This window comes from Hoplias malabaricus, chromosome 9 (assembly GCF_029633855.1).
Source record: "Hoplias malabaricus isolate fHopMal1 chromosome 9, fHopMal1.hap1, whole genome shotgun sequence".
Taxonomy (NCBI): domain Eukaryota; kingdom Metazoa; phylum Chordata; class Actinopteri; order Characiformes; family Erythrinidae; genus Hoplias; species Hoplias malabaricus.
Genome location: NC_089808.1, coordinates 27,126,914 through 27,154,140, shown reverse-complemented (window position 1 = coordinate 27,154,140; position 27,227 = coordinate 27,126,914). Strand labels below are relative to the sequence as shown.

The following is a 27,227-nucleotide window of genomic DNA, read 5'->3' as shown; positions in this document are numbered from 1 at the left end:
GAGATTTCATTTTCCATTCACCGGAATCCATTATGGTGAGGAAAACCTGGCTAGAGTGAGTTTGCGCAACATCCAGCTCCTTCTAGTGCTCCCCATGTGCATTGGCCTTTATTATCACTCTGTCTGCCTTCTCTGAAACTGGACAGCTCCAGGTCTCCTGCCTTTGTGTGAAGGCTATGGTTCTCTCTGACACAGCATGCCCGTCCGTCCAGTGTTTTTACTACAAACACGTGGCCTGAAAGACTCATCACTGCCATGTGGTATTGGTTCATCATCTCCTACTGATACTTCAGGAAATGGCAAATTTCAACCTGACCTCTGTCTGCTCCCATATGATCATTCACAATGGACAACCACTTTGATGCATTTCTCTAATCTTACAAAATAATAGAATAATGTATAATTGGTAACTGTGCAATTTTTGAATTTGATTACTACACCTTTAAGCATTTTTTATAGAACACAGATGATGTTTTTTCAGTCAACATTAATTGTAAATAAAGCTGGAGATCCAATTCATTCACAGATATGTTCTGGTTATGGATAAAAAGTAGAAGTGTCTCAGCGTAAGAAATATAACTGGACTTTGACGTACAAAATATTCAAAATGTACAAAATATCAAAGAAAAAAAACCCCACAGCATTTTTTTTGTAAAAACTTGTAATGGGACATTTTATATAACAAATGCAAGAAATTCTTACAGCAAAAAAATAAATCAACAAACAACATCTTTGGCAGATGATATACAGTTAATTCAAAACATGTAAACAAGACAATGGCATAACAATCCACAATCTGAACAAGAATCTCAAAAGTAAATAAAGAATAAAACAAAACAACAGAAGTCAAGGTTTTGGCAATGTGATGGCCCACCAGAAGCATCTTGTCTAAGTCTGCATTTTCATCCATGCAAAACCGCGTCTCCTCTTATGCTGGGCTGGATTGTACTCTGGCTTAAATAAGTGAGGCCTGGGTATTTACGGCCTTAGCACCGTACTCGTTTTCCCCTGCTCTTCCCATCTAGTACCAGGTTCGGTCTCCAAACAAAGGCCTTTATATAGTGCAAAAAAAGGCTGGTTGCTGTATTTTACAGTTAATACTACAAAGGTCATTTTCGAAAAGGTGACTGTGAGACTGTGTTTGGTTTGGGTCCTGGAACAGGTCTGTAAGAGAAAAAAGTGAAAACGTTGGTTGCAGAAAAGTACCTTCATTAGGTATAGATAGTGTAGACACATAGAACTTTATTGATCCCGAGGAAAATTGCAGTGTTACTGCAGTAGGACTGGACATCACAACACATATACAAGATATGTAGGAAGATATAAAAGGCTCAGTGACAAACAAGTATATTTATTTACAAAGACCAAAAATGGGAAAAATAATTACAATAACAGATTACATGTATAATTAAGCTTCCTACATATCGCTTAAAACCTACACAAATAAATTCCTGTCTCTTGCAATTAAGCTCATCATATTTAGCACAAGTCTTTTTATACATAATTGCTACCTTTCACAAACATGTTTTGGTTACAACAACATTGTTAACACAGGTGTGGTTTTATCCGACAGTCCTGGTCCTTCATCATCATTATCTGGCAGCTGTTGGAAGCAACATACCCTCTTCATTTTCTTTGGCAACAGTTTAAAATTAGTGCATCCTTCTTCCTTCAGATTTTCTGTTGACCTTTAGCTTCAAAATACACAGGTGAGGGATCTCATTATTTTGCATCCTTCCACTGCTGACCATGACACAATCTAAACTCAGCTAAGCCCTTCTGTTCCATTCCAATCTTGTTTATGCCCATGTACAGAGAAGAGAAATAATAATTGCCTATTGTGTGTAGTCACACACCCATCGCCACACACACAAAATGCCAAACATAAGACGGACACCCCACTGAGCTTATCGAAATACGATCCAGCTCTCACAATGCGTGTCTGATTCTTTGGAGTCATGGTGGCATCAGCAGCCGCCTGCCGCTGCAGCTTGTTGGTGTAATCCATATTTCATTGCACAATGTTGGTGGAAGTGCCACCTCCGTAGCTTTGCTATTTCTTTTCCAATGCCTAAGATTTGGATGCAGATAGGGAGACCTGCTCCTTCATCTGCATAAAAGGGCGGCTTCTACTCAGCCTCGGATATCCACAGAGGGATGTAAAAGCATCTTATCGCGAAGCTTAAGCTCTATTTGCCATGGTGACTCTGATCTCTGAGGGCTTTGTGGATGTGAGTGTGGAAGGTTAGAGATTGGTTGATATGAGGCTAGAAATGAGGTGTTGTGTCTTTTCTTTTCAGACTGGAAGCTGGTGTGTCCGATGATAACGCACAGAAAGAAGCTGATGTGGAGATTGTAGTAAAAGGTTCAAATGCTGCCTCCTTTTAAAAAGCACTGGACGGATCAGTGGCCGTGAGGTCATTTATGCCTGTTCAGTGTTATTTTAGGGCCATGTTGTGAAAGGTCTCTGTCCACTTCGACGGCCCTTGACGAATGATAGAAGAAGGACACAGTATTGTATTTGTCGAGTCCTCCATCTAGGTTAAGTACAGGAGACTTGTAGGAGATACGTTGTATGCATTATCTGATTATATGTCTAGTGTGTTTAGGACTCAGCCGAAGGACTTTTATGCTTGCGTGACGTCGGCATATGGTAAATGTCAGATTCATTACTCAAACACTGAAACACATATCCATTCAGAGTAGTGCTGTGGGGCTTTCTCACCTGAGTGCTTTGAGAGGGGGGATGGCGGTCACCTTGCCCGTGGCCTTGAGGCCCACAGCAGGGGGCATCATCACCAACAGCCCCCCACTGGAGGGTTTGGCTTGTGTTCCTCGAGTTGGGCTCACAGGGAGAGGCCTCTGAGGGGGTGTGGGGGAAGGTTTTGGATGGAGCTCTGATGCCACCTAGGATGATAAGGAGGAACAAAAGTGCAAATCATTGCATACAAATGTCACACAGTTCCTCTAATAACATGTATTTTGACCTCCTCACTGGCCTGCATGAACATGCATCACAAATAAATAAATCAGAGTGAAAATACATAGTATTACATGCATCTAAATTATACATATTGGATGCAAAAAATTTCCATGTTTTCCCCATAAATAAAACAAGAGGCAGAATACCTTCCATGTGCCAAAAACATCTACTGCTCCTCACAAAATGGGCAAGTGGTGACACTGGGCGTGCTACTTTTCATTTTCAAAATGTGGAAATAGTGAGGAGAATCTCACTCACTTATTCAGTAGTGGAAACTCTTGAGTGCTTCCACATGAAGCTTGGATGTGCATAATTGAGTTGAAGCTGCTTTTGGAGAAGCTAGCATCACATGCATCAGAAACAATTGCAAATGACTGAGTGTGTGCATGTGGAACATTTTGTGAATGTATTCTGTAAAAATTGAAGAGGGCAAATAAAATTGTTACATTTTTGCCCCTGTGATCGCCCACGTTTATTGGCATCTGAATTAATTGCACAACCATGAAAAAACCATATCACACCTGAGTTAAGTGGACCTTAAGCAGGTGAACAGAAGGTGTTAAAACAGGTGCAATAATACAGTCCAGGTCCAGGACTGATGCTGAATCTTCTAACAGTACAAACTCTCTAAGACACTGGTAGAAAACTAGCCCCTGGGGCTTTTTGAAAGTCCTCTTGATAAACCTGCCTGAACAAGTGAAAGAATGGACTTTCTGAACTGTGGCCTTACCACTGGGCTGCGTGTTGGGTTGAGGGGCAGGGGCTTCTTAGGTGGACTGAGTTTGGGAGCTGTGTGGCTGGTCTTGGCTGCTACCAGAGGTTTGCTGATGGGAGGGGGAGGTCGAGGCACTTTGACATCTTGGAGGTGTGGAGAGGGGGCAGGGCGAAGGGGGCGAACGATATTGACCGGCTGAGTGCCATTAGAAGAGAGGCTTGGACGAAGTGGGAGAACCTCCTTACTGGTATGAGGTAGCTATAAACAAGAAAAACACAGAATAATCAATATTTCAATGTTTTATTAAGAGATCTTACAATATTTACAGCTCAAATGAATAGTCTGGCAAAATGTCAAAGTTGTTACATTCTTCCCTTTATCCACAATGTTTTACTTCAAAGACTCCAAACGTCCAAACAGATTAACTATATTTGGGGTAAGATTAAAAACAATAAAATAATAATGTCATAATATATAAAGGGCGGCACGGTGGCGCAGCAGGTAGTGTCATAGTCACACAGCTCCAGGGACCTGGAGGTTGTGGGTTTGATTCCCGCTCCGGGTGACTGTCTGTGAGGAGTTGGTGTGTTCTCCCCGTGTCCGCGTGGGTTTCCTCCGGGTGCTCCGGTTTTCTCCCACAGTCCAAAAACACACGTTGGTAGGTGGATTGGTGACTCAAAAATGTCTGTAGGTGTGAATGTGTAAGTGTGTGTCGCCCTTCTTGCCTTGCTCCCAATGATTTCGGGTAGGCTCCGGACCCACGGCAACCCTGATTTGATAAGCGGTTTCCGACAATGAATGAATAATATATCAATGTGATCTTTCACAAAACTATTTCTTCAAACAGTACACCAAGGTAATACTAAGCTGGCCAGCAGATGGTTGTGGTTACAGGATGAAATATTTGAATACCATATGAGTGATGTTAAGCTGCGCTATGCTGTCTGGTGTTACAGCTCTGTACCTTGAGATTGCTGCTTTTGTTGGAGGGTCCCACCACTTTCAGATGGAACGCTGGATTTAGGTGTCCATTCTTCCCCTTTTCTAAGGAGCTCTCATGTCTACTAAGGTAAGACGCCACACACACACATACACACACACACAGTTATGTGACAGGAAAGGGTCTTCTGAAGGACATTTCATAGTACTCTATTGAGAAATGTTGGTGCATTTTGAATGCATTATTTTTTTCACCTGACTTTTTCCAAACATAAATTAAACTCTCAGTGGTCTGTGAAAGCCAGTGACACGAATACCTTCCATCAAACAGAGGATGTAGTCCTTGAAACTCTGAACTACCTTCTACCATCCACAACAGCAGCAAAAGCAAAATAGGAAGTTATCACCTGCTGCCAACATATTCCTGAGGAGGCAGGTGGTCAGAAACCTCAGAAAGTAACTGCAAAATGCTTCCCGCAAGGTTTGGTGGCAGCAGGCGGTGAGGTTCAGTTTGCACAGAAAGGTGCAAACTAAACACCAAAGGCTTCCATGCATCTCTACTGACCCAGTAGCACAGTTCCAACATGATCAAAACCAATAAAATTAAGCCACAGAAGATCTGGGATTCTTTTCTGTGGTGTGATGAAACATAGCTGGAACATTTCATGCCTATGGACCTGCAGTAGATCTGAAGGAGGAAGACTGAAGCATACACTGAAATTGTATTATCAATCAGTTAGGTTGTTTGAGTTATTATAAAAACACAGAAGAATATAAAGAATTTCTTTAAGGCCCTGTCACCAATAACAATGAATCAAACTGAAATGACAAAAATGATTATTTTCTTTTACATTTATAATATATTTCCGTAAATATTTGAACCTGCTCCTCAGATTGCAGGTTGTGTGTAAATTTAAATGTTGATATATTTTTGTCCAGTTTATTTTACATGTATCCTGCACCTGTATCTCAATACCTGTCGTTTTCAGCTGTGAAATAAGATAAAACCTGTGGCAAATAATGTTTATTTATTTGTTTGTTTATTACAATTATCTGTCATATTCCTGATCAAAATGGCTTAGTTCCTGCATCTTCCTACAGAGCCACGTTGTTAGTTACTTGCTGTAATACCTGTTAGCCTTGTTCTTCTCTCTCTGCGACAGCCACTTGTGGTAATAGGAGGTTTTGATCTTGATGCAGTAAAATGCGATGAGAACTGTAGGCAGCAGTACCAGAAAAGCAAAGAGCAGCCCAGCCACCAGCCCCACCTGACCTGAGTGCACACAGCAAATATGAAGACTTTTCACAAAACATAAATACTACTTTTACTTAGGAGTGTGACCCTCAGAATTTCAAAATAGCAGTCCACAGGCAATCACTGCACAGATGTGTGAAATACAGTATTATAAATTGCAGGGATGTTTATCATCTGAGACTTGAGTTTGAAATACAGCAAAAAAGGCAAAGCCAACATCACCTTGGGCTGGGCATAAAAATGAAAAAACCTGAATGAGGAAGATTAATGGTGAAGGTGACATTCTGATAAAAGGTGAGAGAGAGAGAGAGAGAGAGAGAGAGAGAGAGAGAGAGAGAGAGAGAGAGAGAGAGCAATGGAAGACTGGATAGCAAGTGAATAAGAGATAAAATCATGGTGATATAAATCTTTCAGTGGCAAGGAAAGAAAGAGACCAGAAGTGGAAGATAGTTGAAGGAGTGTAGGTGAAACTCACTGTCATACTGAATCGGTCCACTGTCCACACTACCGCCCAGTCCAGGCTTGTCACAATAGGGCGGTGCCCAGCCACGGTTACAGTGGCAATTGTGGTTACTGTTGCACACCTGCATACAAACCAGCATATTACAGTGAGGGAGGACAAATAGAAATCACCTTCAGTCTGATCTGAGAATGACTTTCATCTTCCTTCTGTTTTTGTGCGCATTTCGCTGTGTTTAGCTGCAACAGTCCAACACAAAATTATCTATTCAGTGGGACGTTCTTGTCTTTTGCAGAATTTTTGAGAAATGAGAATAGTTTATGTTTAATTCATTTTTAAATATAGTTTAGTGAATGTAGTAATATACACAAAAAGCTATTAAGTGGAGCTACAAGTTAAAATTTTACCCTTTTTTTTATCAATACATCACCAAAATTCCTCTCTTAACCCATTCGAACTGCGTCTATTTCTTCACTGAAGACGCTCACAGACATTATTTATATAATTATTATTTAATCTTAGTTATACTGTGTCCCAATCTAAGGTTTATTTATAAGTGGATGCGATCTGAGGAGTAAATTGTAGAGTTTGTTAGCTTTTAGCTTCAATGCTGAATTTCAGAAACCAAATTTGGGTATCAAAAGCATGTCCTAAGCTGATTGACCAAATCAGAATTATGTGGGTAAAATGGGACCAATCCATTTCTTTATCCATTCCAATTGCCTACTGAATACTGACAAACATGCTTTCTGTAAACATAATAATGACAAATAGCTGCAATCGTCTAATCATCTATCTAATTATATTGCTATTTTATTATTGCCATTGTCATTTTTGATACTTACACTCCATTTCTGTTCTCCCTAAATCAAATATTTCATATTCATTTCATGCCTAATATAAGTCAAATCCAGAGGCCTACACAGAGAAAAGCAGAAGCCTGCGGTATTGCAATAATGCTTCATACTTTGCTCACAATCCACACCCGCTCCTAAGCCACAGGATCAATAAGAATCAAATGATAATGCAAATGAATAATAAAAAAAGGCTTTTTCGAGTCACTAATCCACCCTCAAAGCCCATTCTTGTTTGGCTGCCCTTTCGAAACCCAACAGAGTAAACAAGCGAGAAATAAATAATGAGAGAAAAGAAAGAAAAGAGAGAAAAAGAGAAAAGGCAAAAGGATTAAGGAAGACAGAGTTGAGTGTTTATGCTGCTGGAAGGCTGTTTAGGACCGTTTGACCAAAAACACACACAAATCAACTTAGCAATAGCTTGGCTGATGTAAGAAAATGTTTGCGTTTAGGGCTGCCAGCAGGGGCAGAAATCAGAGCGACCCAGGGGGGGTATTAAAGGATTTAGAGGTGTGAAATTTGGCCTGATTCAGTCAGGGTTAAGAAGAGCTTATAGAGAGAGAGAGAGAGAATACTAAAGTTTATGCCCTTAATGTTGGGGAGTTAAGTTTCATTTACTTTAAACAGCTATTATAAAAGAAGAGACCATTTATAAAAAATCTTTATTTTGAAACAATATCCAAGATCAGAACTCTTTAATGTGAGATCTTACCCCATGACCATTGCAGCTAGCAATACAAGCCTTCAGCTCAGTGAAAGAGGCGTTCTGGCACTTGCGATCTTTACATACCTAGAGTGAGTGGGTAAAAAAAAAAAAGGAAAACAAGGAAGGCTGATTAATATTCTCTTATGTTGTATAAGGTCTAGGCTGCACATTAGTAACGTTCAGTTATCTTTCATAATCATGATGAGCTAACTTTTATTTGTAGATGCTTGCAGTATATGAGCAAGCATGTCCAGCAGTTATTCTAATTCCACTGATTAGTGAGAGCAAAGTCACTGAGGGCCAGATGCATGAAGTCTTTTGCTGCAGTTACAGGTGCAAATCAGCCCCGATCCATATGCAAAAAAACAAACAACTTTGTTCCATGTCTCACCTGCAGAACTGAATTAAACAATGATGGTGCACAACTAATGGAAACAAACAACTATGTAAATTGTTGTCTTGGCAATTATACTATTAGTACGTAGTTCCAGTCTGGATGAAAAACCAGATTTGGATATTCCATGGGCTGCCAGAAGAACCATCCAAACCTTATTTTAACACAAACTAATGTTTGTCAGTATCGGCAATGTTGTATTTTTAGATATTCGAGTGTTTTTTCACATGTCCAGGTATTCTTTAACTTCAGCTATGAGCTGGTCTGCATCCAAGTAGTCAAAAAATGTATTACATGTAGAGGCAGAAGGAAAATAACTGAAATACCAGACTACTGATGTTCCGCTGTGCTTTGATGTTTTTATCACTGGTGGGGATGAATGTCCGGATTGCAATGTTCAGTCATAATGTAAATGCAGCATTAGTGGGTGTTAAGATGATGGTTTTTAAATGCAAGGCACATTGCATCTCATGGTTCAAAAGAAGCAAAATATGTATCTTCAAGGGTGGGTTTATGTATTTGATGAATAAGTAGGTAACATGAGACAATATTTCATTACTGTTATAATATTTTTGTGAAATGTTGTATTTTATTAGCCTTCTTTGTGAGTTAAGCAGCAAAAAAATGTTTTTCAACTTAAATGTGCAGTATACCATCACAAAGTGTGTTGGGCATGCTGCAGTCATCCATTTGTATCACAGCATGCATTGCTCTTCAAGTATCAGTAAAAAGTAACATGTTTAGGAGAGTTTAAAAAGGCTTGGTTTAACTGTCCCTTCACTGTACTTGCCTTGCCCTCTCCACACTTGGTTCCTGTCATGACGAGGCCAGGATCTGGCAGGTCTCCCTGACCGTCCTGAGTGCTGTACACGTACGTGCCTCGGCACTTAACTTCTATGCCGTCCGTGCGAATGGTGGTGTCAATGGACACAGCGTTGGTGCCCTTTGGCTTCTTGGCAGCGCTGTGACACTGAATCTTCCCACACTTGGCATCACTGAGTAAAAGAGTTAAAGTGAGTTGTGTATTTACGCAAGCAAATTTCAAATTCCTCTTAATTTAGCCACTTTAAGAGTGAGCACAATGAACAGCCAAACTGCAGGAGATAATTCTATGTCACTGACATTGACTTGCCAAATATCACAATGAAGACAATTTTACAGAGGAATTCTCCATTATCTTCCTAAAAATAAGGAATGATTAGTTCCAAATGAATGGAACATTAGCAAGAATATTTTCTCTTCTCCTCATTTTTTGGACGTCTTTCATGCAATTATTCCCCTCACCTTTTATTACATTTCATGTAGTTGCCACGTTCATCCTTGCCACAGTTTCCAAAAGCATTTCCTGCTGCATTCACATCCTGGAAACAGGCATCATGTGCCGGCCGAGCACCTGGACAAATCACAATTAAACACTTTTTCAGTCTTAATTAAAGAATTATGTCCACTTCCTTAAAATAATACAGTACCTTTCAGCTCAGAGTCTATGCATTGCATCTGGGGTGTATGTAACAATAATATAGTCATGTTTTAATAATAAGGACATCTGCCTCCGTTTATAAGTCTGTTTAAAGTCAATTAATTTTCTCTGAGTCAATACATTTTCAGAGCTCTTTTACCATGAACAGGGAAATGAGCTGAATGTATTGTTTGTGGTAATTGACCATATGCTACAAACACAGCAGACTGAGATTAGTTTGAAAAACTCTGGTGCATTTCCCTAGTGTTGCAATATAAAATCAATTTAACTGCACTCAGAAACTCTCTATCCATGCATACCTTTAATGAAGTCCAAAAATGGCTTAAAGGATGTCCTTTATTACTTTTTTAATCTCTCTACAAACGCATATATGATGTAAACGTGCATCATAGCTTTACAAATGCTTAACATTTAAGCCATTTTCTTGGCATTACACCCCAGTGCCTATTGTATGGTGATGAATATTACAAGTGCTGATATAAAACATCTGTGATGTGCCATGCATATTAAATTCACAGTGGTGACACTATAGATAACGGTGTGTGTCTTGACTAGATTTTGGTTCTAAACTATGTTTGTGCTGATGAATTTTGCACTCGCAGACAAAACCCTTATGCCCAGACAGCTGCATCATCTACAGCCACTGCAAATCAGTGCTTTACTCAATCAGCCATCAGAAGCATAATGCTATACTCTACTAATCTACTCTACTCTGTTTCATATTTCAAGAAATAACAAACCTTCTTGTGAGCAATTTGACAAGCTGTCACAGCAGGACCCACAGAACCGTAAGTCTGCCCAAATATTATAGTAGAGATTAGCAATATACAGAGCAGGCAATTAGGCAAACACAAAGTCTGCAAGTATCTATAAATTTTCTTATTTTTTCTTTATGTGAAGGTAAGAGCTACAGTAAATAAAAAGCTGATTTATAACTGCTCCCGTCAAAAATTGAACAAGAGCCAGTGGGAAAAAAATTCACACATCTTTTGGTAACTGTTGTGCTGTGTTGTTTGATCCTTGTGATATTTTGGCAAAGCAGTAGTGTTAACAAATATGTTTCATTAAGACATCAGAGAACTGTGTTAGCTCATGGACAAGAGTATATTATGTGCCCTGAAATCATGCTGGAGTATTTCAGTTGATCTGTCGTCACCAAATTACACTCTATGTAAATCGCAGATGGAGTTTTTAAATTAATATGAAAAAACATCAGAAATGCTAATGCACTATCAATAAATATTTCACATTAAAATATACATCTTTTACTACAATACATATTATAGTGGATAAAGTTGGTGCACTCACCATAGCCCCAGAGCTGTAGGCACTGTTGCTCATGAGTGAGACACATGCCATTATAGCAGTAAGCACTGTCATACTGACACTGAGAGCCATCCAGCAGGTAAACATTAGCCGGACAGTAGGGTGACCCTCCAGTGCAGTATTCTGGCAGATCGCATGCCCCGGCAGGACCCCGGCACATAGTGCCTGCCTGCTTCAGCTGAAAGAGGAGGGAGACAGAGGTTCAATTATGTATTCCTGTTAGTGGTTTGTTTTTGTATGAAAAATCTGACAGATCACTGCTTTTGAAAAGCTGAGGAAATGTTTGGACACAAAACATTTTAGAGCAACCTACAAAGTAATCAGGGTACAGAGTTAAGCGGGTGTAGAATTAGCAGTCTTGTTCAAGGAAGTCCTATTAGTGCTGTGTCATGTGTTTACCTGAGCAGAAAGTTGAACTTGCAGAAAGCGGCAGTGTTACCCACTTCACTACACTACACCAACCACTAACATCATAATTATAAACATGTTTTAATGGGTTTTATTCACTGATTTATTTCGTTTTGTCCGGCTGAGTTTTTTATTGCTGCTCTAATTGAAATCACCCATCTCACTTTCAGCCCCTCTTGAATGCCTGATTAACTGAACCAGGTGTGCGTTAGGTGTACATTAGGTTTTGGTGAACAATTGAAGACGGTCAGTTTAAGGAGACAGTAAAGGTTTTACCCATATAATCTTTCACTGCAAACTCATTATTTTTTTTTAAAGGAACACTACTCAATATTTTTACCTTAAAATTACAGCTTCAAGTTAATTGTGATGCTTCACTGGACAGTAATCAGGAGAAAAGAACCTCTGTTGTTGCTCCCCTGGGCTCAGCCCTGCAGAAACTGCACTATGTAACCTCTGGAGGAGGGTAACCCCCTACCTCCCCCTCCCTACTGATTTCAGAACATTGCTGTAACAATGAATTACACTAGGGGGAGTTCCAGAAGCTAAAATCCCAAATCTTACATAGTATTCCTTTAATCTACTTTGCCCTAACTATATTTCTATAAATGTTTTGAGTGATTGATGGCAAAATGACTTCACTGTGAAATTTTTTTTTCAGACTTCTTTAGAATTACTGCATGTTTCCAAACTTGTGACCCATAACATGCATAAGGCAGAGGAAGGCCATTTAACATAAATCTGAAAAAACTGACCTTTATTAACCATGTTAGTTCATGCCCTTGGTCATATTAAAAAAGATTAATCTAACTATATCATTTCAAAAACACAGGGCCTGATTAAAAAAAAAAGGTAATGCCTATGCCATGCAAATTATGCAGCATGATAATTAAGACCTATTAATAAAACCACTGCAGCAATGATCAGTGTGCTGCTCCCTTTAACACTTGGGTAATTTTACACAAAGTTCAAATAAAAGTCCCAGTTTATGTGTCTGTAGAAGCAGCATACCCACTGTTATAATATAATAGTAAATGTAATTGTAATTGTAAATAACTATTAACAATGTCCATGCAGGCCATGTCAAATGTAAGAACTTCTGTTCACAGTAAAAGCAGTGAAGAAAGAAAGAAAAGAAAAGTGAAAGATGTGTCTCAGCACATAATAAAAAGTGCATGCTTGGGCAGAGCTGATGACTTTACTTCTTTACAATCATGACAGCACAGCAAAATGTGAATCTCTCCTCAATCTATAACTATTTTTATCTGATTGACAGGGCCATGTTTGAAGCCACTGTGAAATATTTGATGGTGAATTTTATTACTATGCGTTGTAATTCTTCTTAAAATAACTTTTTTCCAACTTCAACACCCACAAATGTAGTTTCAGTGCTGGATATAATACTCAATCAAAATAGAAATATGCCTTATAAATATATATGTGTTTATATATAATATGTCTGAAGAATAAAGCAATTCACATTGGATTTTTATGAGGATCTTTATACCTGGACTAGATTCAGGTGATTTTAATGGGGGATATATTTCCTGGTTTGGGACATATATTATTTACATTTATGCAGCTGGCTTATCATTTAATCATATTACAGATTCTTGCCCAAAGACTCTATTTCAGTTACTACTGTCACATGCTTTTTTGAGTAGGGAACTGTACCTGCATGCAGCAAGAAATGGACCATTACTATCTACTACACTGTATTAACCTTTATAATATTAACTAATAATATTAGGTTTCACATTCCGCTTCCACCAACTCAATCTACCATAGAGCAAAAATCTTCTGCAAGCACGACAACCCCCTCCACCTAATGCTAACCATACATTAGACGACTTTGAAAAAACTTAAAAGAATATTGTGTGACACCCTCTCACATCTAAAGACAATGTCACGGGGTTTTTGCAAAGACTGAAAATCTTGCAGTGTCACTAATTAAAAGACTGCGATAACTAGATTCCTCAGTGTTAGAAAAACTGTCACTTGTACATAGTAAGTACTTTTACATAGGGAACATAACTGTACCACATTGTATATTAATTGTAGGACGTATCATTTATTAGTTTATTTTGCACACTATAACAGAAGCTTACAGATTCATATCTCCTTCTAAGAGGATCTTTAGGGAACACAACTTGACTTTAAAGCCACTGCAGCACCTTTAAAAGTACATTTACACTGTGTGTAACTTTAGTGACAATAATGTACCTCTACAGTACCTTGTTTTTGCAACATGGGTTGGACCTCTGCGCCAAGTGACGGGCTGAACCACTTCACCACCGCCACATATTAATGACCGTCAATTTTATTAGTGATTGCCACTTCCACATTCTCAATGCCAACTCGTCAAATACTGCTGCTTGGTCAGGAATCGACTCAGTGGGGCCATGTTATTGTATGTGCAAGGTAGGGGTGTCGAGCGCGATGTGCACGTTGGTAAACACAGACGAGAAAAAGACTGAGTTAAAACTGCTCTCCTGAGCGCCTCACACCAAACGATCAAGAGGATGGATCCCAATGCAACTTCTGCAAGACTCACGTGATTTTACTCTGACTTTGGAAAATTGTCTGCAACAGTGAAATCGCTTGAAAAGTCATTTGGTGTAAGGTCGGTGTTAGTAAATATGGGTTGGAATGTTTATTGGGTACAACAGTAGGACTGTACATTGAGCAAAAACCAAAAATCGAATGCAAATGCGACTGTTTTTAATAAATTTACCTCCAACTCTCACTGTCAGGTGCTAGGCAGTCAGTCCAAAAGCTGTGTTATGAGGCTAAAATTTCCTTACTCTAAGCATCAAACAATAATTAATTCTGATTAAAATTACAACTCCTGAGATTTAAAAATAGCACTCTTAATTATTTAACTGAATTTGGGAGGAAAATCCATGATGTATTAGTTCTGATTCACGTTGACTGTAAAAGTTGAGCGCCGGGAGGGGAGAGCTTTAAGAGTGAAATGAGCAAGGAATGACTGAGGGGAAAGCTCAGACGATGCATCAGTATAAGTGTCTGTATGTGTGACAGAGAGAGGGAGACAATGAGTCTTGGTGAGACAGACAGGGAAGAGTGATATAGAACAGAGAGAAGATCTGGAGTGGAGGAATAGAAAGGGCCAAGAGGAAGGAGAGCCTTGGATAGAAATAGAGTGATGACAGTTGGTAAACCTTGCAGCCTTCACAGCAGACACCGTGGGCACATTGCGCGTCTTCCTTCAGTGTGCAGTTACTGGCGTGGCAGCAGTCGTTCGTACACTCCTGTAGGAAGATGAAAACACACACACACACACGTAAGCCACCTCTCTGCTTTTGTTATAGGCTGCTGAAGCACATCAGTGTGTGACCCTGTACCCACACAGCCAGTCACTTAGTGCAAGCTGAGTTATTCACAGCCAGCTCAGGCCTTTTCTAACACACATACAGCCACCTGCGCAGAGACTGTGGGTGGTGAACGCAATGGGTTTTTTTTGATCGGTGTGTTAGAGGAAGTAGAGTTAGAGAACGAAAAAAAAAGACTCCAACACTGGGAGATGAATTGTAAATGATGCTTGCCACTGGCATTCCACTGGGTTGTGTTATGGAGTTACTTCCACATACTAGGGCTTTTGACAGCCATCAATTATACATCAGAGCTGGTTATATGTAGTAACCAACATGCCGACATGCAACCCCAATGAATTTTAATATGCTTAGTAAAGTGTGTACATGCAGATGTGTGCACAAACGCAACACATGAACACATGCCATACAAAGTCCCCACATCTGCCACTATTTTCCCTGACATTTCCTGACAAACTGAAAGAGCAGGTGGTAGAAAAGAGCGAGAGGCTAAGCACAATTAGGAGTAATTAACACACCCACAACTAAATGCATGGCAGGACCAGCGCCAATAAATCTGCCTGGAGCTAGAGGCTAGGGCAGCCAGATAGTGTGAGGAGTTGAAAGGTGGCCTGAGGGTAGCTGCAGCAAAACAAACATTCGTTTGCTCATAGCACAGTCTGCAGAAAGCTTACGGGATCACAATGGCCAGTGTCCTTGAAATGGCGAAACATTATCTAGACTCAAAATGTGTGAGAATATATTGCTTATGTTGGCATGCTGTGTTTGTCCAAAGAAAACCATATTTTCTGATTTTCATGTTTCAACAGCATCTGAACACATCAGTGGCTTTTAACACTATGTGAAAATTTGCCAATAGATTTTACAACAGAATTGCTCCAAAATGTATTGGAATACAATCTCTTTTCGTTAAACTTGCAATTAATATAAATAAAATTTGTGTGCCTTCAGAAATGTTCAACTTTTGGGATTTTATACAGCAATGGTGTCTAAAATAGAGGTTCTCAATCCTGGAAATGAAGTATAACCAAGGGCTGCACATTTGAATATTTTTCTGCTCCTAACACACATGCTTAAGGCTGGGCAGTGTATGAAATATTTAAGATTCACTTGCAATGTTCCTGTGCTTCAAAATCTGGACAATTGCAGCGATCTAATGCACGTTTCAAACAGGTTACAGAGTTGTAGCTATTTAGCTATTTTTAGTGACTTCATTGACAAAATGTAAACTTCAAGCATTACTACGGTGGCTAAGAGTGGGACTGCACCATCGACTGGATTGAGAATTGTCTGTTCAAGAATTACCCAAAGTCAATCTGCCTAAGAATGCTAGCTAAAGAATCTAGTGTAATGACAGATCTTATTGACCTCTTTATCCAGTTTCTGTAACAGCATTTATTTATTATTTTCATGTACAATGAATACTTGGCCGTGAGAAGTTATGTACTATTACTTCATTTGCCTTTGTTTTGTTAAAAACAAAAACAACAGATGATGATTATTTTTTGAATAATTTAACTTTTTTTATAGTTTTCTCTAATAGGATATTCTGTTAAAGCGTCTCTAATCCCACAGCCCATATACTGCAAGTATTAGTATTTTCCTGCTCCACCACAGTTGATTTAGCTCAAGAAGCACTTGATAGGTACCTAAGCTATGACTCTGGTGAATTAAAGCAAGAGAATACTAAAACCTGCATTGCTGGCTCAGTTATTCCCCACTCTCAGCAAAAAGGTACCGTAGCGGTACATTACTATCACTAAAGGTACAAACAATGTAAATGTACACACTTAAAAATTATGGTTCTACAAGGGCTCTTTAGTAAAGGAAATGGTTCTATATAGAACCCTAAACACTTTTATAACCTATTATTAACCTATGATTAAAAGGCTCTTTGAATTATAAAAGTATTCTTCAGATTGATGGAGAATGTAATGTAGACGGTTCTACGTTGCACCTTTTGGAAAAGTGTACTATATGGCACCAAAAACGGTTCCTCTCTTTTTACAAACAAATAGAGGAACCATTTTTGTTGCCACATGTAAACTTTTCTGAACTATTTTTGATGAGGGTACCACCTCAGTGACAGTCCTTCTAAAAGTGCAGAAACAGGATTGGGATAAATTGCTGCACACAATCATACAAATTGTGAACACACAGTAGATATAGATTGGGCAGTGTGTAAGATTCCTAAGAAGAGTCCAGGTGTTAATGTATAATTAGGATTTAGAGTCTTTACAAAAGTCTACCTAGACCAGATGGCAACCCATCCACCCATGATATGAGCACTGACAACCTGCCAATTTCAGCTTTGCAGGAAGGTGAGATTTCTCCTCTCCCCACCACCCTTCTGTTATTCATTGTTATGCGTCCTATTTTCTGTCTTACTTTTTCTTATTGTTTTCTGTTTGTGTAATTGCATTTCAGAACATGAGATATATTGCTTTTTGCTGTTGTTTAAAAAACAATAAATCACATAAACTATTCATAAATAATTATACTTAAATAAATAAAGCTATATATCATCAGCTCTCCATATAGAATAATTTATAGTTGTTTGCTTAACCACAGTAATGTGACAATTTATTGACTGATAGTACTACAACATATTTGGTAAGTTCATGTTAATATCTATTTAATTGGAATGATTTCATGTGTTACTCTACCTAGGATTTTGTCTGTGATATGGGGCCATGTTTGACACAGAAACAGCATATATAACTGGATATTGTTATTTTCATATTTTCTAATATTTTCTGTTACTATATTAAACAAGCTTAATTCTTGCTGTCACAGTTTCGCAAGAGCTTTAATCGTGTAAACATTCAGATCTGTAAACAGATAAATTACTAGATTCCTTTATTCAGTTAACTTTATGATCAGTCAAAGGCAGGTAAGTGTGTTATATCAGGCTATATACAGTGGTGCGTGTGTGTGTGTGCGTGTGTGTGTGTGTGTTACCTCTGGCTCTCCACAGTCACATTCTTCCCCATCCTCTACAAAGCCATTCCCACACCTCTTCCCCCCAACCAGATCCTTCATGTTTGGCATGTTGAACAGGCACATTCCTCCTCCTTTCTGAAAGTAGTTGTCCAGGTCCTTCTTGCTACAACGGCTGAATACCTTGGGGAATGGATGCCTGTCGGGCATGTGAAATGGCAAGATAAGTACAAGATAAAAGCAGAATGTAGACGGAGCAAACTCTGGCAGAGTGTAGCAGACCATTACAGCTTTTACATGTGGAAACAGTAGAGTTTGCCCAGACATAGGAGAGGGATGGAGCTTACCCTGTAGCTGCTGCCATGACACAGCCTCCCTGCTCCGCAGTGGCCTCCACACAGCAGCCCTCATGGTCATGGCTCATGCCAAAGTTATGGCCAATCTCATGAGCCATAGTGGCAGCTGCCCCAATGGGCAAGTCTGAATGGTCCTGAAAATATCCAATATAAAAAAAAAACATGGGTGAATCGACTTAGGTGAATCAAGATGTCATCAAAACATTATGGACTTTGCTGGTCAACACATTTAGAGCATTTATTTATGAATTTATTTTAATTTGGGAGTTCGGAGACCAAGACAGCATAATTGTCTTTCTCATCCCACTTCCAAAGCGTGTTTAATTACTTCTAAGTATCTCTGCTAGCTTACATACTTTAGCCTTGAGGGCAGCTATAAAAAAAACAAATATGATGCCAAAAATAAGTATGTTGGAAAATTGTGGAGAAAATAATGTCTTATTTGGGACTGGCTTCATGCAGGAAGTATCTGTGCTTGTATGTGGTCTGTCATATGGCTTGCATTTATGAGTCAATTCTGTTGTTCAAACTAAGCCACCACATGCCGTTTAGACAGTTCCCCATCAATCACTTGCTATTTGTGGCTGTTGGGAATGGCCAGGCTCTATGGGGTGAACAGCCACTTAGAATATGCTATTAATGGTGATTAGGTTTACAGAGATTACTACATATCCCTGTGCTATTAGAGGCCATTAGAGTTACATGAGCCACTTTGGATTCTGAAGGTGTTCGGGCTGCACTGCCTTTTAGCCTTGTGCCTTAGTCATCGTTAATTGATAGCAATGATTTGTTTCTGCCTGAAAAAAAGAGAAAATGCTCTAATAGACCTTTAATATCATAAAACAAAATATCCTGCAAATATCCTCACATGTGAGTAAGGATTGAGAATGTTGTATTGTCATATTTAATTATATACTGGTGTATTTATATCACATTGTCTGTTAAATTCTGCAGTGTTTTTTATATGGAATGTACATAATACTGTGTCTGTATTTTCACATGTAACATGTGCTTCAGTCATAAATTGATTCTGGAGAGCAAATGAAACAATGAGGGCATATAGACCAAAAAATGGTGGAAATGATGTTATTTCTGCAAACCTTTAGTGTTAGAAAAGGCTAAGATTTGCTTTTATTGACAGGAAGCACACTTTGTATGAAATCAGTGCCTTTTTTGTAATCTTGGTGTGACGCTCCTTCTGTTTCTCTTGCTGGGACACAATCTGATAACGTAGTGATGATGAGCATGCTGCATTGATTTTGTGAACAGCAGCCTCAACACCATGCCCATTTGTTTTGAGATCAAAGATGAAATACGGCAAGAAGTGGTATTACACTTCCCCTGCTTTTATGAGGTTGAGACCTCATGACAAACCGTTGAAAATGATATTTTACCTGTGATATTTAATCTATAGCAATTATGTGAGTACTGCTGGGCACAGAGAAACACTCTTTACCCCTCACATCCACAGCTTATTTAGCTACTACTCATAAAGCTTAACATTTTATATGGCAACTGTTATAAAAATGATCTATGAGCATGAGAAATGCATCTGCATATGGGTCCTTGGAGATTTTAGTTTTTAGTATATCATTATACAGTCATATGCATACATTTCCACAAGTTTTTGTGTTTTGGTGATTTTGAAAGTAAAAAAAATATGGTCAAATAGTCTCTATGGGAAAGGGTTTTCCCCCAAATATGTACATTGTGTGGTAATTATACAACTTATGCAAACTGGGCCAAAAACAATGTAACCATTAATTACAGTATGAGAAAACATGTTCTTTGCAGAGTATTTGTATTTCATTTATTTTAGAATATCAACAAGTGCCTGAATGTTTTGAACAATTTTAGTCTTCACAAAGGATAAATGCTGCCTATATTTCTTCATTAATATGCATCTGTGCAATTTTAGTGCAAAACTACGATCTGTCTCTTCCTATTATTATTCTACACAGCCCCTCTCTGCCACAGAGCAAGCTAATAGAACCCATTAGAGCATAATCAGCTGTGTGAGCGATATTGATCTCTTAATCAGACCCCCTTGTACACCAGAATTACACATGATACACATACACACACACTCATGCACACACACAAGTACAGTTATTACAACACTTCAGCTTTAAAGTCCAAAAGGATGTCCACATGCTGTCTTACCACGTTGATTCCACCAGAGTTCTCAAGACTGCACATGCCCTCCAGGGGTGCCATGCCTATGGTGGTGCCCTTGAAGATCACCCCGCTGTGAGAAAGAAAAGAAAAACACATCAATAAACATGAGTGTGTGATTAGTCCATGTGGCAGATATAGAACAAGCATGGATCCTTATGAAGCTTCTGATGTGTTTCAGAAAGGAACTTTTATTGATCAGTGTTAAAGAAAGTGTGCAATCTGGTTTTAAACATGTGGTGTGGGGTGGGAAATTAGCATAACTGTACATTTTCTGTTACCAAACAAAAAGTAAATGTGACAAGCAATCAAACAGCAATAATAAAAAAGCATTTTCACATTTAGAATCCCTTATTATTTAAAAGTGGAAATTATAGACAGATAAAATAAAACCTAAATAGGTCATAGATACCATACCATACAAAGATACCATTATTACAAAATTCTGTAATACTGGACAGTAGTGTATATCCATTGATGAACTGGGGAAAAATAGAAGATATTTAGGCGGACAGGCCTGTTCCTCCTGTTTGGGGATGCAACAGATCCAGAGCTTACCTGTAATCACTGGGCACAAGGAAGGATCTCACCATATACAGGGCACCAGTCCATCTCAGAGCATCACACACTCACCTAGTCACTCACACCCATATATGGCAAATTTTCATACAGCCAATCCACCTACCAACATATGTATCTGCCTTGTGAAAGGAACCTGGACACCCAGAGAAAACCCATGCAGCTTTGAGAACACACCAAACTCCTCACCGACTATCATCAAAGGTGTGTGTGTTTGGATTTTTTCAATACAAATATCTGGAGAATAGGCCACTTAATATTTTGCCATCTAATATAATTTTATGAAATGTAAATTGTTTAAGCACCAAAACCTGCAATCTATTAGCACATAATTACCCAGTGGTTGTTTAATGGTAAATTTAGAGACATTGTGACTAACGTTAGGAGCTGTGCATTGTCGTGTTTCTTGCTGGACTTTAGCTTCTGTCTCCACTGAAGGAAAGACCACAGAGTGGCGTTCGGTTCTTCACTGATAATGCAGTGATCTCGATCTGTCCACACTTCCAGGCCAATCAGAGGAACCCGGATATTCAAAGCCCTGTAGAACTGAAAGATTAATCACAATCTATGATCAGTAATAACCCATTGACTGTTAACACTGTAGCTTCTGAAAAGACAGATCAAAATAAAGCTATCCATGCAGACAATCTGTTATATGTTATATTAAGTGTTTTAAAGATATCTCCCATTATGGTAGCAACAAAACAACAGGAAAACAGTTAATAATGTGATCAATTACTCTCTCATACCTTATCCACATAATTAGCGATTTCCATTATTCTTCGTTTTGTTTTTTCATAGTCCTTGTTTTGCTTTTTGAACTAATAAAACATAAAGGTACATAAGGGCTGACAGTCATTATTACATTTAAATTATTAAACATATATTTACACATTTAAAATATATATATACTATTATAAAACTCTCCAAAAATAATATTATGTAATAATATCATAATAATGTGCAACGTCATATAACATCAAAAATACATTTTAAAACCTGTTGCAAATCTTGCAAAGACAAATTTAGCATTTTAGATTTAAACACGAAGTGAAATTAGATTCAGACAATAGCCTATAAAAGTATATTGAAGATATTGATAAATTCTTGCCTGATAACTGCAGTGCAATTTATGGGCTGCTCTAGCATTAGGAAAAGCCTGTATGCTCACTACAAATAGTGCTGATTTATTTAAAGATGGAATTCTAACTATTTAACTGAGAATCAGTGAAAGTAATTAAATCTCTTGGTAGCTCTCTTTTCATCATTGACACTACCATCTCCACTCCTGATCCCTGATCTCATAGTAAAAGAAAGCAAGAGAAAACAGAAAATAGGCAAAGAGAGAAAGTCAAACATTATTAAAATATCCTTTTTTGGTAGCTGTATATAAAGAATAGCAATCTTTAAACCTCTGCTAATATCACATTCAAAGCCCATGCCCGCATTTTCTCTTCTCCATATTAAGACTCAGATTAGCTGTTGCTGAGTTATGGGTGTGAACACTGCATATCATTTTCTGTGCTGTATAAGCTGTAATTAACTTAGCAGTGGGTACAAAAGGATCATGGGCTTACCAGTGTGTTGTCAGCTACTATATAAAGCTCCATGTACTTGGTTGTGCCCCAGGCATTTCGTTTCACCTGAAAAAAAAATAAACAGATGCTAGAGCAAGTCATGCAGAATATCTAGAAGCTTAGATACCTTCAAACAATATTGCTACTTGTTGCATGAAACCTTCTCAGCCAATGGCAACCAATAGCAACAGGTTTTACAATGACACCGCTATGCCTTGCATATGACCATGTTTAGATTTCCAGCAACAGTACACAGAGAGTAATTTATCTTTATTTGTAACTTTTACATGGTTATTATACTGTTTGAACATTTACTTTCCTAGGAGTGATGTCTTGGTATGGAATATATAACTGTGTCTTTGCCTCTGTCAGCAGCAATTCACTAATGTAAAAGAGTTCACTAAGCACTTTGAGAGGGTCGCATCATTAGACTGAGAGAAGGATGGTAGTTTTGTCCAAAAGCTGTTCTGACCAAGCTGTTAGGAGGTGCTGGCAGCAGTTGTGTCATGAACAGAAAACCTGGACTTCTACGAACTCATGCTGTATTGTCTTTAGCGATGAAACCAGGTTCTATAAGGGATTCATTGATGGTCAGGTTTGATTATAGAGGTCTTCATATAGAGGTTCATATAGAGGTTATGGTGAGCATTTTAATCCTGCCTTTGTTTGCAGCCACATGTTTTGCCTCTCATGGCAGGGCTTCTAAAATGCACTTTCCAGCAGGATAATGCTTGCCCACACAAGTGTTTCCCAGGAATGTCTCTATAAGAGCGCAATATCCCTTGACCTGCCCAGTCACCAGATTTAATGCCAATGAAGCATTTATGGGAGTAGCTAGGATGCCAGGTTCTGCAACCTACAAGTGTTTGTGCCCAGCTGCCACATATGTGGGGAAATTATATTATATTATATTATATTATATTATATTATATTATATTATATTTATTCATTCATTCATTGTCTATAACTGCTTATCCAGTTCAGGGTTGCGCTGGGCCCAGAGCCTACCTGAAATCACTGGGCACAAGGTGTGAATACACCCTGGAGGGGGTGTCAGTCCTTCACTGGGCAACACATACTCACACATTCATTCACACCTATGGACACATTTGAGTTGCTAATCCATGTACCAATGTGTGTTTTTTTACCGTGGGAGGAATCCGGAGCACCCGGAGGGAACCCATGAAGACACGAGGAGAACACACCAAACTCCTCACAGACCTCCAGGTCCCTGGAGCTGTGTGAGTGTGACATTACATGCTGCGCCCCCGTGCTGCCCTCTTCTATTCTATTCTATTCTATTCTATTCTATTCTATTCTATTCTAACATTCATTCACTCATTCATTGTCTGTAACCGCTTATCCATTTCAGGGTTGTGGTTTATAACATTCATGATATTTTTATTAGACCAGACCATGAAAGGTTAATACTGTTTAAAGGGTTGCTGGATTTTTTCAACAGGACAGTGACTTTTAAGATTTTTTTTACGTTTACTGTGTATAAACATTTGGCATGTTCAGAAAAGGCTTTTCACTGCAACCATAGAACACACAATCACACCAAACACACACACACACACACACACACACGCGCACACACACACACACACACACACACACACACACACACAAAGAAGAGTTCAGAATGGCTGTAAATGCAATAAGGGTCTGGAATATGTCACTAGACAAAGGTAATTGTTATAGAGAGGCAGTCAATGACAGAGTCAGCAGTACTGCCGTCCTTGTGTCATTTCTCAGAATCCCCATCTATACTAATCTGCCGGACTGATTCTGCCTCACTGTCTCACAGCACGATGGAGATGAGCTTGTTTTTACTGAGATGTAATGAAAAGTGTCCACTCATCTCAAAGCTTCATTAAGTCTGCCAAGGCTGGTCATTTAAATATATGTGAGCTGGAAAGTGTTCTATAAAATATGTCTTTCAAGTCAAAGCTGAGCAAAAAAGAAGAAGTAATTAGGCTGATTTGCATACATTAGTCATTGATTCAATCACAGTGTATGAGAGCGGATTTTGATGAATTTTCTCTATCGAACAGCTGGCCAAACAACACGATCCAGTTGGGAATAATCAACTGTGTGAATGGGTTTGCTGTGAGTGTAAAGATCTAGAGGGAAATTCATCTTTTGCAACCAAACACCATTCAGCTTTAGCTTCTCATTAACATCGCACATTAGAACTCTTTCGTGAACTTTTCAGGCCCGTGTATTTGCTTGCTTGCAAAAATGAGCTGTTTAGTTTCCTGGGGTTCTAGTCAGCCAAAGCACACAAAGGACCAAAGCAGCCCTCATTAACTTAAAATGCCTTCATCAGAATGTCATATTTGCTGTTCTCAACAGAGCCTAAATCACTTCAGCCAAATATTAACGACTGAATTGAAAATGACGTATTAAAACCTAATGAAGATGCCAGAATGGGTCCATTTCGCTTATTGGCTTATGGCCGACCTTGTGCTGCTCATTTAGAAAAGAAAACATTAGGAGCCTTGTTCCTCTAAGGAAACAGGATTACTATGTAAACCAGCATAAAAACACAACTGCAAACACACAACACATGCCGTAATTCTGACTCTTGTTGGAGTCAGACCCTTTTGTTTAATCTGGGCTAAAGCGGACATTTAAACACCAAGCCCAATAGTTTAGGTTTCTGTAATGTGCCCCAATATTACTAAATATGGATTGCTGTAGTTGTAGAGCAAGTGGCTTTCTTTCTGCACAGAACAAAATGTTCCTGTACTTGAGTAGTCCTGGTTCAATAAGAACATAACCATGGAAGCACAGAGCATGATTACACTGTCACTCAGCTGTGTGTGTGTGTCTGTGAGAGAGAGAGAGAGAGAGAGAGAGAGAGAGAAAGAGAGAGAGAGAGAGAGAGAGAGAGAGAGAGAGAGAGAGAGAGAGAAAGAGAGAGAGAGAGAGAGAGAGAGAGAGAGAGAGATTGCCTCTTTGATTATATTACGAACAAGTTGAAGCTATGAAAATCAGCAGGAAATTCTAAAGTCAGACTGATAATACTGATGAGCCATTGCTACAAATTTAGAGACACTACCATAAATAAATTATGCTGAAATTAGCTTTTTTGTCACTTCATAGTTTAACTGTGTCGTCTTATCTATAATTTGATATACATTCACTTTGCTTTGCACCTCTAACACATAATGGAACGTAGCAGAATGGAATAGGGGCTTCCAGTGGACTACTGTCTATCACTATAAAACAAGCACAATGCTGCCTTTATCACTGGGAGCACATCAATGTTTTCTGAATGTGAACAGAATTCATATTTAGGACCTAATGCTGATTTGTTAACGTGTGAAGTGAACTTTTATTCATATGTTTCCTCTTAAAGGGAGTGACAAAAATATCCAAGCAAGGACACAGTGTCTTTGATTCTAAGTACTGAACCGCAGTGACTTAAGGGGCAAATTCTAACCATGATGGAGTATGTATGTAAATATGTGAGTGAGTAAATAAGTACCAGTTCCATGTGGTGGTTTGCATCTAAAAAGTGTCCCAGAGTGTCATATGATCCACATTCAAAGTGACATTTTTCCTATATGCTGCATGTGCATGTAAATGTGAACATCAATGCAATACTATCACCAACAAACTCTCTTAAAACATTTTTTTTTGTGATAACTGACCCTTTGATGCAAAGGTTTTAGAAGACTGCCAAAAAGGTTTTCAGGTCCAGTATGATGACCATGACCACATGTGCCCCCTTTAATTGGGAGGTGGTCAGTGTGGTAAAAGGTGTGGTGCAGAATCTCGTGCCCTCCTTCAGGCTCCAAGTAATATGAGTCATTAGAGTTTAGCACAATCAGGCCCCTAGGGAGAGAATTAGAGACAATGACAGTGATTAAACACAACAATGCATATACTGAAAGGTACATTCTCAATACATCAGCAATGATAAGTTAGCAATTTGCATGATGATGATGCAAATTTCTAATTCCCCTAATGATCTCTCCTGCAGTAAAAAAGAGACGCCAAAGAACACTCATATATCTATTTTTTTAAATATTTTGTGGGTTTTTTTTTCTATTAAATATTTTTCAAGGCCTCTGAACTAATCCTTATTCTAGTAAATCATTTGGAATCTTTGAAAGTAATTCATATCTGTTTCTGTTCTGTTAAGTCAATAATTTAGCTGAACTGAATTAGAATAATATACATAACATATCAATTTTAAACTGTCATAAATGTGGACTACATTTTAGAAATAAAATATGTTTTTGGAATCTTGTCAGAGGTGCTAAGACTTCACTGATGTTGTTCAACATGTAATTTGACTCGACTTACATACTAACATCTCTACCCTATTTCCCACCACAATTGCGGAACTGCCCTAAACCTGATTAATAAATTAATCATCAAAATAATCAGCGGATTACTTGATTATTAATATGTACTCATTAGCCACAGCCCTAGAGACGTTATGTCAAAAAGGTGTCTAACGGTCTGTCAGTTCTCTTTTACAGCACACTTTGCTGTGGGCTACAGAAAAAATAATGTGTTGCTTTTCTATTAGTCATCAGCAGGGGGCTCCTAAAAGACCAGATGGTTATCATGGTTTTGGCCTTAGGCAAAAGTACTAAATCATGGCAATTAAAAGTAAAGTAACTAGTAGCTTGGATATATGTGCTATAATTGCTGGTGTCACTCAATTCAGTGTTCAATGGTGGCTGTTTCTGTGGCACAATCTCTGT

The 27,227-nt window shown here is 38.6% G+C and overlaps 1 protein-coding gene across 2 annotated transcripts in view; it reads right to left on the bottom strand.

The window, feature by feature from the left end:
• Positions 1-672: 672 nt before the first annotated feature.
• The window catches only part of adam19a (ADAM metallopeptidase domain 19a), an 85,086-nt gene continuing 58,531 nt past the window's right edge, over positions 673-27,227 (bottom strand). Inside the window, exons 6-23 of one of the 2 annotated variants that reach the window (XM_066681095.1) lie at positions 26,163-26,346; positions 22,501-22,566; positions 21,673-21,744; positions 21,303-21,469; positions 20,333-20,417; positions 18,161-18,303; positions 17,835-18,012; positions 14,703-14,792; positions 11,095-11,290; positions 9,591-9,699; positions 9,097-9,301; positions 7,919-7,996; positions 6,368-6,476; positions 5,769-5,910; positions 4,663-4,762; positions 3,714-3,956; positions 2,726-2,907; positions 673-1,164 (exon numbers count right to left, since the gene is read on the bottom strand). In XM_066681095.1, coding sequence (XP_066537192.1) covers positions 1,110-1,164; positions 2,726-2,907; positions 3,714-3,956; positions 4,663-4,762; positions 5,769-5,910; positions 6,368-6,476; positions 7,919-7,996; positions 9,097-9,301; positions 9,591-9,699; positions 11,095-11,290; positions 14,703-14,792; positions 17,835-18,012; positions 18,161-18,303; positions 20,333-20,417; positions 21,303-21,469; positions 21,673-21,744; positions 22,501-22,566; positions 26,163-26,346 — 2,404 coding nt within the window. In that variant the 3' untranslated portion in view covers positions 673-1,109. The remainder of the gene's footprint in view (positions 1,165-2,725; positions 2,908-3,713; positions 3,957-4,662; positions 4,763-5,768; positions 5,911-6,367; positions 6,477-7,918; positions 7,997-9,096; positions 9,302-9,590; positions 9,700-11,094; positions 11,291-14,702; positions 14,793-17,834; positions 18,013-18,160; positions 18,304-20,332; positions 20,418-21,302; positions 21,470-21,672; positions 21,745-22,500; positions 22,567-26,162; positions 26,347-27,227) is intronic. The other variant, XM_066681096.1, reaches the window with a different exon arrangement.